We start from the raw sequence: 19573 nt of genomic DNA on the forward strand, positions 1-19573 counted from the left end.
AAATGAGTCTGAGTCACTATATATCAACTCTAGCTGGATTTAAACACTCAGTTCAGATCAGAGGAAGTTCTCAACCACAGGAGGAGCTGATGATGATTAAAGGAGGAGCTGTAACTATATAATGAAGAGAAAGACTGACAGAAACAGAAAATGGCTGATAATCTGTGTCAGCTGGGACTGATCATTCTCTCTTCACTTCTCTCTGTTCTCCTCTGACAGTTTGTGTTGTTGTTCAGTGTCTCTTTGTTTGTGTTGTTCTTGATCACATGACTCTGTCTTGTGTTGGTCATGTGCTCCTCTGTGGCTGTTAGACTAATTTTGAAACAGAATGTTGAAAATATGCAAATAAAAGTATGACTTTTTCCACTTTCTCTTTTGTCCTCGTTGAGTTCTGCTTTGAGTTCTAGTGTTTTCAGAACTGTTTGCGTGATATTTAGTCTAGTCTTATAGTTTATACATGTGCTTTCTGTGGTACTTTCAACCACGACCACAACGCAGCCCTGAAGTATCAGCAGAGACCACATAACCAGTGTGGTCAAACATCATTTAGTATCATACAAAAGTCTTTGCAATAGTTCAAGATACTTAGACACTAAGAGGCTCCTTTCAGTGTTCATTTACAATGGAAACTTGATGTCTGAAGTCACTTATGGACGTCACATTGATGTTTGTGTTGATGCAGCAGCGTCTTACTAAAGCAGCAATAACAGCAATTCCTCTCTGTTCCACTCCTCTTTCCCAACAACCTGATCCATATTTCCACACAAGATCAGTTCCAAGCCTAAAACACTGTAATGAGACTGAAGCAGGACACCTGGGCCCATATGTATAAAGCCTATTATGTATAAGAATTATGTATAATTCTAAGAATGACATAATTTTACTCTTATTCTTAGACTTAAGAATAAGTATGATTCATAAAGGTTCATAAGTGTCAAGACTAGGTCTCAGCTCTTAAATTATTTAAGAGAGCTGTAGAGGTGTCTTAACCTAGTTAAGAGTAAATGTACTATCTTTAAATATATAAAAAGTATATTAGTATCATATTTTCACAATGCAACTTTTAACACACTTTAAAATAATTGTACTTTAGTATATTTTCTAAAAATATATTTTAGAAAAATATACTTGAAGTGTAAGTTCAGTTTATTTTTAAAAGTGTATTTATTTGCACTTTATAAAAATATATTTGAGATATATTTTAACTGCGCTGAAAATGATCATTGTAACAATGCACTGAAAGTATATTTTAAAAATACATTATTTAATATCCTGAAGTTGTAGTGTATCTAATGTTAAATTTGAGTATATTTTTTAAGTTTACTTCTTCATCCTTGGAATTCATTATATTACTTGTGCTATTTATTTCAGTATGAATGCATTAAGCCCATTTAGTATATGCAGTGTAGCCTATACAATTTCCAAATATGTGTAAATGTTTATTAAGTTTACACTGGCAGAATCATTTTTATAATCGTACACACAAATCAATATTAAACAACACACCAGCAGCACAAGTAATGCGAAAAAATATGTCGAGTGGTTAAACTTATCGGAATTCAAATGTCTCTTCAACTTGGTCTGTGACCAATCAGATTTTGTTGCTCACTGCCTTCAGCCAATCAGAGCTGCTGACGTCACGGTCGTCGTCTGAATCCCCTCGCTCAGTCACTCAGGTGAAGTATAATGTCGCAATGTATAATTTATTTAATAAAACACTGAAAGCGCAATACATCGCTCAATCTTGGGGATTCTGACCAGTTCAATCAAGTGACATCGCAGCCTGACCGTGATGGCGGCGACAACCGGCTAATCTAATGGCCTACGCGATCCTGAAAGAACCGAAGAAAAGTCGGGCCGATTTGACCAATCATATGAATGTTTTGGTGCTGCATACAAACATGTGCCATAAACCACCACACAAAAACTCAAAAAGGAGATATCAAGCCGAAATATCGCTCTCCGTTTGTTAAAGAAAATAAAATAAAGTTTGTTAACTGGTAGACTACAACTCACCTCCCAATAGCAGCACTTTTCTCCGGTTCTTTCAGGATCGCATAGGCCATTAGATTAGCCGGTATAAAGTGCAAATAAATACACTTTTAAAAAATAAACTGAACTTTCACTTCAAGTATATTTTTCTAAAATATATTTTTTAGAAAATATACTAAAGTACAATTATTTTAAAGTGTGTTAAAAGTTGCATTGTGAAAATATGATACTAATATACTTTTTATATATTTAATGATAGTACATTTTTTGTTAGTATATTTGCAGTGTACTATAGAAAAAGGGAATATATTTAAAATACAATAAAGTATACTTTTTTTCACTAGGCTAGTCATTTATATCATGTGAGGATGCTGCTGATAGCGGATCATTTATAGACTTTTCTCACAGCAGCTGAAATAATTAAATTTATCATTTTGATGGTGGATTGTAATCCAGAAAGATCCAAATGACAATCATCAGTGACAACTGGAGATTCACCCGTAGCCAAAAAGCAAAAGACTTTGGACTGTGGAGTGGCTACAGAAATTGAAATCTACAGGTAACGCTAATACACACATAGTCACTTAATGCTGATGTTGTTAACAATAACAATTTGAGAACAGTATAACAGTAATAATAATTTGCATGGTTTGGTGTGATCTGAGCTAAGCGATCATTAGATTTAATCATCATTAGCAGCGTGATTTATTGTAAGCCCAATGCTTTTTTCTAGGGCTGCACGATATATCGCATGCAATTGTCACGCGCATTTCGTCAGTAAAGCCGGTTCCCTGATTACCGCTAAATCGCCATCACCTGCTTTCAAATGGAGCGGCATTTAATACACAGAACCGTAGATCACTGAAAAGCCACGCAATATCGCGTTCATATCGCAGATGAATCGCCTTCGATAATGAACGCGATATTGCGTGATAATACAGATAACTGTTCCGCACATGACTGCAATCGGATGTTTCAAACAGAGATGGCAACAAAGAGGAAAAATCATGGACTGCAGCTTTAAATAAATGTAATAAATGTAATAAATATTACTTAAACAATAATTAATATGTTTAATGCATTTTAATACATTTATAGGTGCTGTATGCGATTTCTCAAATTTGTTGTTGAACACTGTTGATATTTAAAATCAACCCAAACAAACACACCCCTCTCTTCATTGCTCCGCCTCCAAAACTCACACTTCAATCCTAACCCACCCTGCTCTGAGTCGGTCTTGAACCCCGGCCCGATCGCTGCTGTCAAGCGAGGCGAATGCACTATCAATAACGTTAAACACCTCATTCTCTAGCGGGCGTCAGTGTGCAGTAGTTTACCTGCAAAACTCTCACTATCTAGTCACTGTTACACACGCAATATGAGAGTGGGTGTCTGTGTATTACAGTTGACGTGAAACAAAATGCTTCATGAAAAATAAAGCGCAGTTGATGAACGAACGACAAGGAAGCACAAAAAATGAACATCAGTACGCAAGAGGAAATACAAACAAGAGTTTCTTGTTAATCACCAACAATCGCCATCAAAATATAAGGAAAATATTTTTGTTTTTATATTATTTAAATGTTTTTAAATATGACATTGACTACAACATAATCAGTTTTTAGTATTTAATTCAAATATTTTTAAAACGGTTAAAAGATGTAAGCATATTGAGTAGCTGTGCTTGGAGTCAATTGTTTCATGTGTGATAATGAAATTAAATTTAAAAATATTTCAAATTATTTTTGGCCAGGCTGTCATACAAAGAAATTATGAACACATGCAAAAGCAAGAGAGAACCAATTAAGGTTGAAGATGTCAGTTTTCATATGGCTGGACATCACATTTGGCCTCTACTCTATGGCAGTTCATTGACTTTCCAACTGACCATCTAACTATGTGGCAAAAGAAAGCCACTTTTATGTTGACTGTGGGCTTCCTGCAGTTGTTGGAGCCGTTGATGAACTCATGACACGTCATTGCTGTCACGTTTGGCACAGAGACAAAAAGGTAAGATCCATATGCAGCTTTAATGGGGTAATCCAAAACGTAAATCCAAAGGCAGGCAAGGGTCAAACTCCATAGAACAGTCCATACAAAAACAAAGGAAACAACAACAGAAGCCAGTGACTGTAAATGAAACCACAATAACAGAAACAGATACAAAGCAGGAATAAATAGACATACACTAATGATGAAACACAAAACAGCTGGGTGCAATGAACGGGATAATGAGTCCGGGAAGTGGGTTATGGGAAATGAAGTCCAAGTGTGGTGAGAAATAGTCCGTGTTGGAGTGCCCTCTGCTGGCTAAATAGGGCACTCCAACTGGTGATCATGACAATTGCACTAACTATAGATGAGGACACATATATCAATTGAAAAAGATTCTACACCATCAATACTAATTTGTGATAATTTTGCATAATGCCATTTGCCATTGCTTTTAAATAAATGTAAATATTAAAACGTTTGTGTTTTTTTTATTATTATTTGTTTAAATTATTGGTATTGTGCTGCTGTGACTTCACCCTTCCAGGCTCGCTATTGGCTGATTCAGAGGTTGAGGGCGGCCATTTTGAGTTGACATGACTGTAGTCCTTAGTTCACAACACTTAAGTCAGCACGTAAGAATCCGTCTTACACTTTACTAAAAGTTGCTTTTAGCTTCTTTATAAAAGTCTCCTACTCTTAGAAAACTCCTACTCTTTACTAAGAATTTTTTGACACTTAAGTCAAAACTTAAGACTGTTCTTAAGAGCATTTCTGAGAAGTTTTATACATACGGGCCCTGGGCCCATATTTATCAATCTTCTCAAAGTGCCATTTTAGTCTGAAGTGCTGAGAATTCATGAAATTTACTCCTACTTTCAAACTTAAATATAAAAGCAATCACTCTTACTCTCCCAGTTATTTAAGACAGCTGGAGAGGTCTCTCAAGAGGTTAGGAGTTGCCAGTAGGGGCACTGAAGAGACAGAGACGTGTGTGAATCTTTCAGGGGAGCAAGAATGTTTTTGAAATGTTTGATGACGAGCAGTTAATCAAACGGTATCGTCTGGACAGAGCAGGCATCATCTTTGTCAGCTCTGGTTAATGTTGAGCTGAATTGTTTGACTAATTCAGTAGCGCTTCTTCCTCGTGCCAGTTCAGTTTTCTTTTGGAATCCATAGTGGCTGATTATATCATAAAATCAAGACTATATATAAGCAGGTCAGTTAACAGCACACCGGTTTAAAATTTGCCATTAAAACATGGTGGAAAATGTGTCTGTCTTTCATTTCCAATGTGTATATCATCATGTATTCTGTTGAAAATACTTTATTGTCAAATGTGTGTTGAATGTAAACTCCTCTTAGGAATTTGACCATTCAATGTGAGTTTATCTGAGAATATTCTTAAATAAGGAAATCTATTCAGTGTTTGGTCCATGCCTGTGTCGTCATCCAAAATCCTGTTTGTGGCACAGCAAAGTGTTGTGAATCATCTCTAAGAGTGACACTTAACATTTAGTCCTACACTTCACTTAAAGTATGACTGAGATGCTTGATAACTGACTTTGAAGGCAAAAACTTTTTTACTCTTAAGTCAATTCTTAGCAGTGTTCTTGTGAGTAATTCTCAGAGGCGTGATAAATATGGGCCCTGGTCAGCTTTCAGCTGAAACTGGAAGGATTATTACTTCATTTTCTGCTAAGATTTTCTATATTTCAATATAATTCCTGCAGTTTATCATCGTTCTGATCTGAATGTGCTTTTATCAGTTTTGAAAGCGCATTAGAAAATCTGCTGCAGATATACAGTGTTTTGCAGATGGTGAAGTATGAATGACAAAAGTGTTCATGGATTTTGGGAAATGTCCTCATTGAATGTGAAAGCAATGAAAAATGATTGACAGTTCAGTCCACACAGACTTCTGTTTGACTGAATGTGTGAAGAGTTTTGAACATGTGACCGATGCTTGTTATCAACTGAGAAACAAACTGTAAACCATCCCAAACAAAAACTCAACAGAAGCTGCAGACAACATTGTAATGTTTTCTTTCTTTCTTTATTATTATCTTGCATGTCTCCTCTGGTTATGTTTTTTTATGGTTTTTGACAGATGCTCATCATGCGCTGTGATGTGGGACAGTGTTGTTGCGGTGGGTCTCTAGTAGGGAATGGGCCCGTAGTACGCAGTGTAGGCCGCGATGATGCCGGACGTGTCCATCATGTCCTCGCAGGCCAGGTTTGCTTCACACACTTCCCTGAGACTGAAGAACACAAGCGTGTGTGAGATACACATGTGTGTGTTTAGTGTGTGTGTGTTTAGTGTGTGTGTGTTTGTACCTCTCCAGCTGGGTCAGACTCAGGTCTGCAGCAGTCACCGCTCCAGCTCTCTTCTGTCTCACCAGCGTTGAGGCCTCGTCACGCTTCACAAACACTCCTGTGAAGGACATTCAGACTCATTCACTCGCCCTCATGTGGCGTCAGAGACTTTCTTTCTTCTGTAACGGATCATAAAGTCATCCTGCGAAAGCTTTGTGTGAAGAACAGACCCACATTCATTTAGTTCTGATAAACTCCTCATACATGAAACTTCTGTAGATGTTTTTCACACTCTCAGCACTGCAGAAATGATGTTCTCCCTCAATATCTAAACATTTATAAATCAAGATAAATTTATTGAGAAGCAAAATGACTAAAGATATTAAGTCTCGTTTACTGAAATAAATTATCAAAACATGTGAGTTTGTGCTTAAATCAAGAGCAAATATCTGCCAATGGGATCAGAAAAATAAACAATTCCATATTACAAGACAAACATTGCATTTGTTTTTAATGTTATGTATTTTATTTTAATATAACTTGTCAACATTTCTATCACTATTTGTATCTAACAATACATGCATAAAGAAAACTGTGAAATAGAAGTGTTTGACTGTACGTTTTGTATATAATGCCTTGATTATTATTATTTCAGTAGACTTTCCCACTTTTGGCTCGACCATTCGTGTAATTACGATATTTCCGTCTCCACCTGAAGGGCAGATATCTTCCTCTGAAGTTCAGCTGGAACCTCAAACAAACACACCTGAAGCAGCTGATCCAGATCTTCAGCAACGGATGATAATTACAGACGCTGGAGCTCAACGACTGACACCGACCCGTGAACAACACGCTATTCACTTTACCGTTAACAACGAGCAGATTTAACCAACATACAAACACATGTAAACTACAGCACAGTAAACACACACACACACACACACACACATATGTCTCACCATCATCACTGGGAGCTTCTGCAGGACTCACTAATTTAGTGTCTGAGGAATCAGGAATACCTACAAGAGAACAACAAAGAGAGAACAGTCATACACACGCTATCACACACACACACACACACACACACACACACACACACTGACCTGCGCTCAGACACGCAGCCATCATGCAGCAGAAGATCAGGAGCGTCAGGCTCTTCATGTTTGTCTCCGTGTTTAAGTTGATCTGTGACTGTGTGTCTCTGTGTCACTCACATCATTTATAACGGTGATATCACAATGGCTGGACATCATGATTGGACGAGGAATCGAATATCCACACACACACACACACACACACACACACTGAAGCAGTAGCTCCAGAGACTCCAGGTGGAGCCAAACTTCAAATATTGTGGTTGCGTGCGAGCGGCTCGTCAGCGGAGGAAACCGGCTTCATATAAACGCTTCATATAAAGACTTTAATTACAGACGTTCTTCTAGTAATGATGTTTAGGGCAGAGCAGCATCTGACAATCCTGTGTTTCCATCACCTGGACGTTTCCTCGCATACGGACCCGCCGCAGTAATGTCTGTGCCGCAGGATCGCGCTGAAGCTCGTGGCTTTGGTCCAGGGTTCAGATGCTGAGCTCAACCTCAAACATCAGAGCGTGTTTTTGTGTTCTGGCTCTGCCAGCCATGCCGTGTGCTATTTATTCCCGCAGAGACCATGTTCTTGGACTCCATCTGTGTAATTTTGCCGTCTGAGTTGCGAATCACTGAAGTGCAGAGGCCACAAAAGCTGTAAAAGAATTCTGCGATTTCCGTTCAGGCAGCTCAGAATAATTTGCTTGTACACGTGGATGTTCATAAGATCCAGAGAGACTCGCTGAGGTCAGCATGAAATAATGAGCAGATGAAGGCCGTTTCAGGTTTGCAGGAGATTAATTGTGAAAGCACTTTATTGATGAACAAAGACAGATTAAACATATCAGCATAACAGCAAAACGACTGATCTCTTGTATGTGAAACATCTGGCTTCAACATTTAATACTCAGTTAATTTTTGTAGTTTGAATCTATTAAGAAATACAGTTGCAGTCATGAACTCAGCTTTGAATAACCATTAATGCATAAACGAAAGAGAATAGTTAGTATTGCATAAATATCTGGGCAAACTGGCCCATTGTCCATTAGTAACATACACATGACACAGAAGGATATACATGTGTGTGAATAGGGTTAAATTGATCTATGATAAATGATTATTTAACCTGTACCTGTCACCTCTCTTTTTGAACATAGATCTGAACTCAAATATTTGTTATTCATGAAAGCTCTTTTTAAAGAAGACACTCAGCAGATTGGAAAGCACTTCAAGTTTAAGTTTACTGTAAAGAAAACGTACTAAACGTTTTATACATAAATTTTATTTTTAACAAAATAGTCAAAAATCAAAGCCATATGTCTAAATTGTGTTCCAAATTTGATATCACAGAAATTGAGGTTCCTGTGAGATTTTGTTTAGGCACTGTACCAAAATATCTGTCACATGTGTTCTCCTGCCAAAAAACTAACAAATTTCTCTAACAACATCACTTCTATCACAAAACAGCGGCCGAATATGGAACCTTGAGACTCAGGCCTTTCCATCAATATGCATTTTGTCAAGATTAGAAAATGATTTGATTATAACATAGTGTATTTTTGTAAAATATGAAACATGACACTAGGGGGAGGAGCCTGCGAAAAGATTTTAAAGTAACCATGGTAATACAATGTCTAATTTTAAAACAGTTTTCACAGGATGAATTTCGAGTGTTTAAGCTTTCCAATGACACCTAATTTAGGATAATTACTAAAATATGTGACAGTTAACAGGTTAAATGAAGATCTTCATTGGTCATATGAAAATGCGGAGATGGGGCTCAGTATGGACGCAGATGTGGGTTGGGCCTGTGCTGCTGAGCGTTGAAATACGTTTGATAGGCCAGTTGTGAGCCGAAGCGGAGTGCAAGCAGACGGCAGGGCGAATAATCTTCACAGATCTCAGCACGACGTTCAACCGGAGACTTCAGCCTGAAAAACACACACAAGACATGTGTCTGAATGAGCATCATCAACGCCTGATGTCACGCCATTGATCTTACTGTGCATGTCTGTGTTCACGTAGAAAATAAAGTGAACTTATTCTCATCCACCAATCTGATCTTTTCCGTTTTTTTTTCAGAAATGGCTCTTTGATACAGGTTCATTGGTGTTGGTGTTCCCTTTTGAGGGAACTCTATGCTGCGTCCAAGTGATGCCATGCGAACGCTCCTGTGTGATTGCATCTGAATCACGTGTTCAGCAAACTCCAGTGTCATTGGTGACTTCATGGAAGCTACAAAGGATACCCGAAACACAACAACTGTGACTTCAACAAGCGCTCTGTCAACTGTCTCTGTCTGTTTGGTGTTTGTTTGTCCTGTAGGCCAATATGTTGCCATAAATAAGTAAATATGGTGACAAAGCAGTTTAGATTTCCCTGTCCATCTTTGTGTTATCTGCTTGGAAGCAGAGTAGGCACAGTCAGCTTTCAAGGGAGAAGAGCTGAAGAGAAGGCTCCACTCCCACCTGGCAAGCAGAGCAGCCAGGCTCGGCCCCTCGGATCCTGGGGGTCACAAATGGAGCTGGCAGAGGAGCTCGAGATGGGTCTGTGTCTTTTTCTGCTGTCACCTGCTGGTTCTAGTGCTTTAACTTGGGACCCGGAAGCACACTCTGCAGTTTCTTCCATCCTGAGTGAAAGCCCAGTGTTTAAAGTTATCCAGCTCTGAAGAGGTGGATATCATCAGCATTGAGGCAGGCGAATTTGAGGAGTCGCAGACTCTCTCCCCACTTATGAGGAGCTAGTAGAGGTTGTGACTCATGCCGTGGCAAAGTTAAACATTGGCTGGCCAGTCGAGGAAGTCCATCTGCCTGACTCTTTAGCCCTATGGTCTCAAACTACTCTACGATCATGGGGCTGAGTGAGCACAGGTATTGGGCAATGCCCAGGGTTGGAGATGTTTACAAGCTATCCCTCCCCTATGGCTGCATTATCCCTCAAAGCTCCAATGTTGGACACCAAGCCCTGCAGAATGACATCTAACTTGGTGGGCAAAGCTTATGTGGTGGCAGGTCATGTCTGCATTCTATGGGAATCTTGCAGGCATACCAGGCTGACCTGCTAAGAGACCTGGATGAGGGCAAGGGTGTGATGCTGAGTTGTGTCTCTCATAAAGACATCTTTGGCTGAATCAGGCATCAAGGAAAGGGATAAAGTCTTCCTCTTGGATGCCCCGCTTTCACCTCCTGGCTTCTTTGGGCGACACAGTAAACACAGGCCCCTAGGGCTGCTGCCAGAGAGAAGCCCAAACTGTCAAAGAGCTCCTCACACCACCAACAACAGAAGGAGAGTGTTGTTTCTTAAGCCCCCTCTCAGTGAGACCAGGTGTTCAGATGGCAATCTCACTCGAAACCTTCCCAGGAGAAGACAGATCTGAGGACTATCATTCTTTCTAGGGAGACCCCAGGAAATCAGTCTGCTACCCCTACTATGCTCTTTGTTTTGGGGCACAGCGGTTTCCAACGAGACCACTGCTCAGTGTCCGCCCTGTCCCTTTGTGAAACTGGGAGAGTAGCCCCCTTAAAGGAGGGTTATAGAGTAGTATGTTCGGTTGTTCCCTGCCAGTCATCCACTTCAGGGCATCGGACTCATTGCTCACAATGTGAGAGACTGATTCCTTTGATAGAATTTTTGGCAGCATGAAAACCAAAGGTGTCTTGATGGATGGGTCTTGCAGATGATAGAAAAAGGGTACAGGGTTCAGTCTGATTCTCAACCACCTCGATTCAAGGGGGTTCTATCCAAGGTAGTCATCCCTGAGCAGACTCAGGTGCTGGAACAGGAGGTTCAGTCTCTCTTAGTTCCCAGGAAGGATGGGGGATTACATCCCATCTTAGATCTTCAGCAGCTGAACTGAGGACGTACAGGTTCAAGATGTTGACTATCAGCCTTATCATGACTGGTTTGTCACAATAGATATAAAGGACACGTATTTTCATATATCCATTGTTCCTTAACACAGAAAATTTCTCAGGTTTGCAACTCCAGGGCAACCGTATTTTCAACTAGATAGGCGATTGACTAATTCTAGATAATTCGAGGCTGCGTCTGTATGCATTTCCCCCAGTCCCTCTGTTCCTGGGAGTTCTAGAGAGAATTTGCCAGGACGGGGTTTATCTACTGTAGGGCTGCACGATATATCGCATGAGATTGTCACGCGCATTTCGTCAGTAAAGCCGGTTCCCTGATTACCGCTAAATCGCCATCAGCTGCTTTCAAATGGAGCGGCATTTAATAGACAGAGCCGTAGATCACTGACAATCCACGCAATATCACGTTCATATCGCAGATGAATCGCCTTCCATAATGAACGCGATATTGCGTGGCTTGTCAGTGATCTACGGCTCTGTCTATTAAATGCTGCTCCATTTGAAAGCAGGTGATGGCGATTTAGCGGTAATCAGGGAACCAGGTTTACTGACGAAATGTGCGTGACAATCTCATGCGATATATCGCCCAGCCCTAATCTACTGTTTGTAGCCCCATTCTGGCCAGCCTGAGAGTGGTACTCTGACATTTTAGCTCTTGTGGACGGCTCTCCTTGCGAGATTCCGGTAAGGAGGGACCTTCTGTCGCAGGCCAGGGACACAATCTTGCTAGAGATGTGGAAACTGTGGGTTTGGCCCTGAGGGGGACCAACTCCTGAACTCAACAGAGGTTGTTAAGACCTTAAAGGTCCCGTTTTTCGTGTTTTTTTGAAGCTTTGATTGTGTTTATAGTGTGCAATATAACATGTGTTCATGTTTCGCGTGTAAAAAAACACAGTATTTTTCACATAATTTACTTATCTGTATACCGCTGTTTCCACTGTCATAAAAACGGGCTGATGACTTCCTTGTTCTATGAAGTCCCTCCTTCAGAAATACTTAACGAGTTCTGATTGTGCCAGCGGTTCCTGTGTTGTGATTCGACAGCTCTGAGCGCATCTTGCCCGGAAAGGTCACGCCTCTTACCATAACGTGGAGATGCATGCGCTCAGTGTTATTGTAAACATGTCTTTAATTTTACCCTATGAATTTGAGCCAGAATCAGACCCGGTGATTGGACTGCGGGATGAAAATAACAGCGTTTCGACGACATGGCGACAAACACACTCTACAAACGCAACTCTTGTGTATTCCTGTGGGCGGAGGTTAGTCAAAAAACTGTTTTAGTGACGTCATTAAAGAAGGAAGTAGAGGGATGTAGTCCAAACTGGCCGTTCGATGTAGCCGACTTCTGTTAAATAAAATATCTCGCTTGGCATTGAACTTTGAGCTTTAAAATGTTACAGATTTTATTTATACTCTAACAACAACATTACACACTAACTAAAGTTTGAAACATGGGATCACGAAGAACGGGACCTTTAAAGTGGAGAGCCTTCACTTTATATTGCAGAGAATGCAGTTGGAACTAGTTAATTGCCCGATTGATTCAGTGCTGGAGATCCTTCAGGATCGTTTTTCTGCCGTTTATCTCCTTTCACACTCAAGGTTTAGGTAGTGGCTACACCTGCTAACCACGCTACTATAGGCCAGTGTTTCTCAACCCTGCCCCTGGAAGACCCCCCCAACACTGCCGCCTTTGGCTTGCTTAGTTGGGGACACTTGACATTTGACTTGACATTTGATATTCAACAGTATTCTTGACATTTATTCAACAGTGCTTCTGATCTGCCTGCATTGACACTATTCTTTAAGAGAATAGTGTCAATGCAGGCAGAATTATATACCAGTTATCAATGTAAAGCTGCTTTGACACAATCTGCATTGTAAAAAGTGCTATATAAATAAAGGTGACTTGACTTGACTTGACTGCATATTTTGAAAGTTTCCTCTGTCTGACACACCTATTTCCAGGTCCTGGAGTTTCTTCTATTAAGGTGATGATTTGAATTAGGTGTGTTTCATTAGGGAGACAAACAAAATGTGCAGTGTTAGGGGTCCTCCATGACCAGAGTTGAGAAACACTGCTCTAGGTGATGGGTCTTTGGGTAGACACCACCTAGTATCTTGTTTCCTTTGTGGCATTTTGAGGTTAAGGCCTGCTACACAAGCAAGAGTCCTGGCCTGGGATCTGGCCGTGGTTCTAGAGAGGTTGTCCCTGGTACCCTTCAAGCCCATTGATTCTGTTTCTGAGAAGTTCCTCATTCTCAAGATGGATTTTCTGCTCACTATTACTTCTCTTAAGAGAGTAGGAGATCTGATGGCCCTGTGAGTCAGCTCATTCTACTTAGAGTTTGCTCCCGGTAGGGTCAAAGCAATCCTTCAGCTTAGACTGGGTTACGTGCCTAAAGTCCCAACTAACATTGCATGCTCATTGATCTTACAGGCCTTTAATCCTCCTCCATTCGTATCTGTGGATCAAAAGAAGCTAAACTTGCTGTGCCCTCTAATGGCTCTTGAGTATTACATCCACCAGACTGCTCAGTGGCATAAGACTGAGCAGCTGCTGGTGTGCTTCAGTTTATCCAAGTGAGTTTCTCTCCAAGAGGTGTGTGATGCAGCAGGCTCAGTCTCTCTGCACACTTTTTCTCTATTTTTATCACCTGTTTTTCACCTGATGTCATCTGTTGGAGTTTGGGTTTCTTGCTGCCATCGCATTTGGCTTGCTTAGTTGGGGAAGCCTAACCCTAATTCAGCAATGTTTTTGATCTGCCTGCATTGACAAGATTGTATGTGAACTAAACTGAGCTGGACAGTGACATCACTGTTTTCTCCAGTGCTGATATATAGATAAATTAACTAAACTAATAACTATTGCTTCTTACAATGGAATGAATTGATACGGAATTTACTTAAGCTAGACAATGACACCATTTTCTTCTAGAGCTGCTGTGCAGGCAAAATTATTTACCAGTTATCACTGTAAAGCTGCTTTGACACAATCTGCATTGTAAAAAGCGCTATAAAAAATAAAGGTGACTTGACTTTCATCAGATTTTATATAGTCTGGACTTGGATTCTGCACCAGGGTCTTAAGAGCTCTCATCCAAAGCTGTGCTCTGGTGACTCACAATAGGACAGGCATCTCGTCAGTATGGCGCAGAGGGTATATCGTTTCCATAGCGTCACCACTTGGACACAGTTCCCTCAAAAGGGATCATCTCCATTATGACAGTAACCTTGGTTCCCTGAGAAGGGAACAAGATGCTGCGTCGCCTTATCATACTTTCTGCATGCCTGTGAGAGACTTGCTTCAGCCAATCAGAAGCTGACTCTGTTGTGTTACAGGTATTCTTTATAGCTTTCGCTGTATGTCAACACTCGCCACAGGGTGACATTGCATCAATGACATTGGAGTTTGTTGAACACGTGCTTCAGACACAATCATGCAGAAGAATTCCTGTAGCGCCATTATTTGCATGCAGCGTCTTGTTCCCTTCTCAGGGAACCATGGTTACAGTCGTAACTGAGGCGTTTTCAGTATGTTTTTGTCCTCAGGACTGATACGCAGATGAATCAATAAATTCTGTAAACATCAGCTGCTTTTCACAGTCAGTTCCTAGATTTATGTTTGTGTTTTTGTACATACTTAGCTATAGTTTGGGAACAAATTAGTCCCCAGAAGTGAGCTAAATCTGACAAAATCTTCACCGTTAAACTTATTTTCAAAAACAATATATAAACAAAGTAAATGATGGTTTTATAATATTTTTGTTAGAAATGTAACAATGCAGTCAGTGTTCTCTGAGAGTTTGGTTACAGTATTTATAACTAAATGTATATAAATGCAAGTCTGTGGAATGTGCATGTGAGAGAGTGTGTGTGTGTGTGTGTGTGTGTGTGTGTGTGTGTGTGTGTGTGTGTTTGAGTGTGTTTACTATACCTCCTGTAGATGTATGGGTTGTACATGGGATCTCGTGGATTCCTCATGAAAGCATTTGCTTGATACGGATTCACAAACACTGAAATGAAACAGATGTTTGACATAAAACACAATAATATGGGAGAGACGAACATCAACAATGTCTCATCATGGCACTGATCTGGACTCATTCATATGAGCCAGGAATCTAAACACAGACTTGCTGTGGTCGACCGACACATGAAGCCAAAGCAAACAGAGACCGAAGCCAATCAAGAATGCTTACCCTCAAATGACTCGCGGCTCTCCTGGGAATCTACAGGGAGAGAGACACTTCTGTTAGTGTGTGTGTGCGCGTGTGTGCGTGCGTGTGTGTGTGTGTGTTAGCAGTTTGTTGCCAACTTCATACAGACCATAAGCAGCAGTGAGCGCCAGTGAAACACACAGTAACACACAGTGAAGAAAGACACTCATGACTGCAGCAGGACTGACTGAAACACACACAGATGAATCAGACACAATGATGCACAATACACCATCAACACACACTCACACACACAGCTATGTAACAGAGGAAATACCACAGACATCTTTTGATTTTATATAGAGCTGATAGACAGACAGATCTGACGTACCTGAAGAGCTGAATCTGTGTGGATCTTCTGCATCAACCTCTGGTTGTTTTTCACGATTCGCGAGCTCTTATAAACCCTTCACGCCCCCCACCCATCTGTCTTTTTCCCCCGACTCAATCGCACCATGATCACACAGACCGATGACATCACAGGTGTGTGAGCGTCTTTTTGTCACATCTGAAGTCAGACGGAGAGTAAACAAACCAGAATAACACCAGAGAGACAGCAGTGAGCTGAAAAACAGGTCCTGCTCTGAAGCTGCTCAGCTTGAGATGGTGAAGCAATTCATTTATTTGTGGTTAAACTGGTACGAACTACTGCTAACCACCCAAAGCCCACGGCGGGGAGGGTCACGAGGGTGGAAATGAACAACTGAAGCAACTCGTGATGGACAAACACTGAGAAATAGAAACCAGAGACACTGGAAATATTGCATCACTAGATCATGTCTGTCTGACTGTCTGTCTTTCTCAGTACAAATCGCTGCTGCACTAAATATTTGACACACCCTCGAGATGCAGAGCTCGGCCCAACACACACACACACACAGTGATCAGGCGTGAATTATGAGTGTGTGGGATGTTTGATGGCAATGGGAAGATTTATCTCTGTTTATCTCACTCGCAGCAGTAGTAGTTTGTGTAGTAACTCTCAGTTTGCTCATATTCATTTCTAGACAAACATGCCAAAACAAAAACACTGAATGGTTTGTATAGAATATACTCATATATGCACCAATAACACATAACTTCAGTGGCTTGTAATAATAACTTCAATAACTTCAGTAGCTCTGTGTTTGGAGGAAGATGTCAGATCTGAATCACTTTAGGTCTCTGGTGCGAGGCTGCGTCTGTCCACTATGAGGCGCTACACTCACATTAGAGCAGTGTTGATGTATTTAGACAGCAGTTACAGTATGGGTGATCGCAGCGGCCCTTCCTACAGCTGGATGCTCAAATATTATTTGATATATGTGGAAACATGATCACAGATGAGCTCATATATGTTCATATGGACCAGTTCAAGCAGCATAATCTTTTTTTTTTTAATATTTTTATTGCTTTTTTAGATTACAAAACAAAGACATGTTATAACAACACAAACTTTGACATAAACCCACATATTCACATACAGTTAATCAACATAAAGGAAAACATATACACATATTCACATTCACAAATACATGCACAGAACCCCCCACTCCCCAAGAAAAAAAAAAAAAAAAAAAAAAAAAAATTAAGGCCTCCTAATACAACATAAAAAAAAAAAAAAAAAAATATATATATATATATATATATATATATATATATATATATATATATATATATATATATACTTTTCTTACATATCTTCTAACATCCCATCAGAAATATCCCCATTGTTTTCTTTTCCTAAGAAAATCATAAAGGGGTTCCAAACATCTTCAAAAGCCTTATATCTGCCTTTAATAATATATGTTATTTTCTCCAGCGACATATACATTGCCATTTCTTTGAGCCATCTCCCTATACTTGGTGCCTCCGATTTTTTCCAATGAAGTGCTATAAGACGTTTAGCTTGTAGAGTACACATTTGGACAAATATACATTCTCTTCTCCTCAAATTAAGATTAATAGGATATAAATTTAATATAAAAATTTTTGGTTCAAGAGAAAGTGTGACATTGATTATTTTTTCTATCATAATCTGCACTCCCTTCCAGAATTTCAAGATCTCTTCACACTCCCATACACAATAAAAGAAAGTGCCTTTACATGAATTGCATTTAGGACAGATGTCTGTAATATTTTCATTGAATTTATTTAATAAAACTGGAGTTACATATACTCGCATCAGCCAATTATATTGTAACAATTTTAATCTTGTATTAACAGTTTGCATCTGAGCATCTCTACAGACCTCTCTCCAGTCAGTCATTGATATTTCCTCATTGAGATCCTTTCTTCATGCTTCTAATCGAGAGTTTGCAGATCCTTCTACAAACATATTATATAAAAGTGAAATCTGACCCAAACTATAACAATTTTTGGTGACTTCCTTTTCCAAGATGGATAAAGGTGGTATATTTATAAAACACTTCTGAAATGACAAAATAAAACTCCTTATTTGCAAATACCTAAAAAAAATATTTTTAGATATACCAAATTTAGTAATCACTTCTTGAAAGTTCTTCTTCCATATACAAATCTTTTATATGCTTAATACCTTTCTCCGCCCATAATTTGAAGCCTACATCTGTTCTGCCAGGAATAAATTTTGCATTTCCCCATATAGGGCAGTAATGAGATAGTGAATTTGTATACGAGATATTCAAATATCTCTGTGTTTCATGCCACACCCTTACCATGTTTAGAACTATTGGATTTGTAATGTTTTCCTTCATTTTCTTTAAAACTTTACAGTCTGGGTCATATAAATAAGTTTCCAGAGACAAATCTGATTTGATTGAGTTTTTTCCCAATTCTAGCCATTTTGGTAGATCATGAGAAGGAGAGAAAAAAAACATAATAAATCTTAATTGAGATGCCAGATAATACCATTGAAAATTAGGGCACTGAAGCCCACCTCTATCGTAAGGCAGATATAAAAGAGACAGTCTAAGTCTTGGTCTTCTATTATTCCATATGAATTTAGTAACAATCTTCTTCAGTCTAGAAAATAAGTTGCTTGGAGGTGCTATAGGGATATTCTGAAAAAGATATAAAAGTTTTGGCAACATATTCATTTTTAATATATTTATCCTCCCTATTACAGAGATGGGTAATGAGGTCCATCGTTCAATTGACTTTGCTACATTATCAAAAACGGCGTCATAATTTATCCCAACAACATCTCCCACCTCTGGGGTTATTTTAATACCCAGATATGTGAAGACTCTGGAAGTTTTAAACATGTTAACATTACTGCTAGGATTTTCCTCTTCTTCCTTGTTCAACATCATAATAGAAGACTTTGAATTATTAATCCGATACCCTGATATTTTCCCAAAAATTTCTATAAGGTGAAGTAGAGCAGGAATAGATGTATCTAGCTTCTTCAAAAACAATATAACATCGTCTGCAAAAAGAGCTATCTTATGTTCAAAACCAGAAATTGTTATACCTTCAATATCTCTGTTTGTTCTAATTGCGATTGCAAATGGTTCAATGGCTAAAAGAAAAAGTAGAGGGGAGAGAGGAGAGCCCTGTCTACATCCTCTAGAAATATGAAATGGCTTTGAAACCATATTATTAGTAAGGACCTCAGCTATGGGATTCTTATATAATAATCCAACCCATTAACAATAATTCTCTCCGAGTCCATAACGTTTCAACACGTCGAACAGAAAATCCCATTCGACCCTGTCGAAAGCTTTCTCTGCGTCTAGTGACAACAGAGCAGTATCTATTCTTCCCCTCTGGTCATGCAAAATATTCAGTACTCTTTTAACATTATGGCATCCTTGTCTATGCAACATAAACCCATTTTGATCATTCCCTACTAAGTATGGTAATAGATTTTCTAATCTTCTTGCCAAAATTTTACACAGAATTTTTGTATCCGAATTTAGTAAACTTATAGGGCGCATATTTTCACATTTATTATTAGGCTTTCCTGGTTTAGGCAGCAAAGTAATTAAAGCCTCGCTCATAGAGACAGGCAGTATATTCTTTTCGAAGGCCTCAATTAACATATCTAAAATAGGTCTTATTAGTTTGTCTTTACATTTTTTATATATGTCTATTGGGATGCCGTCTGGCCCCGCTGCTTTCCCTGCTTTCATCA

General features: G+C 39.4%; 4 protein-coding genes across 6 annotated transcripts in view; 1 reads left to right on the top strand and 3 right to left on the bottom strand.

Annotated features, from left to right (window-relative positions):
- Positions 1–19573, bottom strand: part of LOC125247003 — a 537225-nt gene that overhangs the window by 211090 nt on the left and 306562 nt on the right. The gene's annotated exons all lie outside the window — the stretch shown is intronic.
- Positions 1–19573, top strand: part of LOC125247564 (CXADR-like membrane protein) — an 824350-nt gene that overhangs the window by 94213 nt on the left and 710564 nt on the right. The gene's annotated exons all lie outside the window — the stretch shown is intronic.
- Positions 6022–7563, bottom strand: LOC125248506 (bone gamma-carboxyglutamate (gla) protein). Its single transcript, XM_048160428.1, has 4 exons — positions 7404–7563; positions 7260–7319; positions 6322–6418; positions 6022–6245 (listed from the first exon to the last, which is right to left on the bottom strand). The coding sequence occupies exons 1-4, from the start codon at positions 7459–7461 to the stop codon at positions 6143–6145; spliced, it is 318 nt and encodes a 105-aa protein (XP_048016385.1). The 5' UTR covers positions 7462–7563; the 3' UTR covers positions 6022–6142.
- Positions 8165–16187, bottom strand: LOC125248499 (matrix Gla protein). The gene is made up of 5 exons (XM_048160416.1): positions 15809–16187; positions 15587–15664; positions 15460–15489; positions 15195–15273; positions 8165–9316 (listed from the first exon to the last, which is right to left on the bottom strand). Exons 2-5 carry the CDS (start codon positions 15645–15647, stop codon positions 9166–9168), a joined length of 321 nt encoding a protein of 106 aa, XP_048016373.1. The 5' UTR covers positions 15648–15664; positions 15809–16187; the 3' UTR covers positions 8165–9165.

The sequence above is a fragment of the Megalobrama amblycephala genome, linkage group LG1, assembly GCF_018812025.1.
Source record: "Megalobrama amblycephala isolate DHTTF-2021 linkage group LG1, ASM1881202v1, whole genome shotgun sequence".
Taxonomy (NCBI): Eukaryota; Metazoa; Chordata; class Actinopteri; order Cypriniformes; family Xenocyprididae; genus Megalobrama; species Megalobrama amblycephala.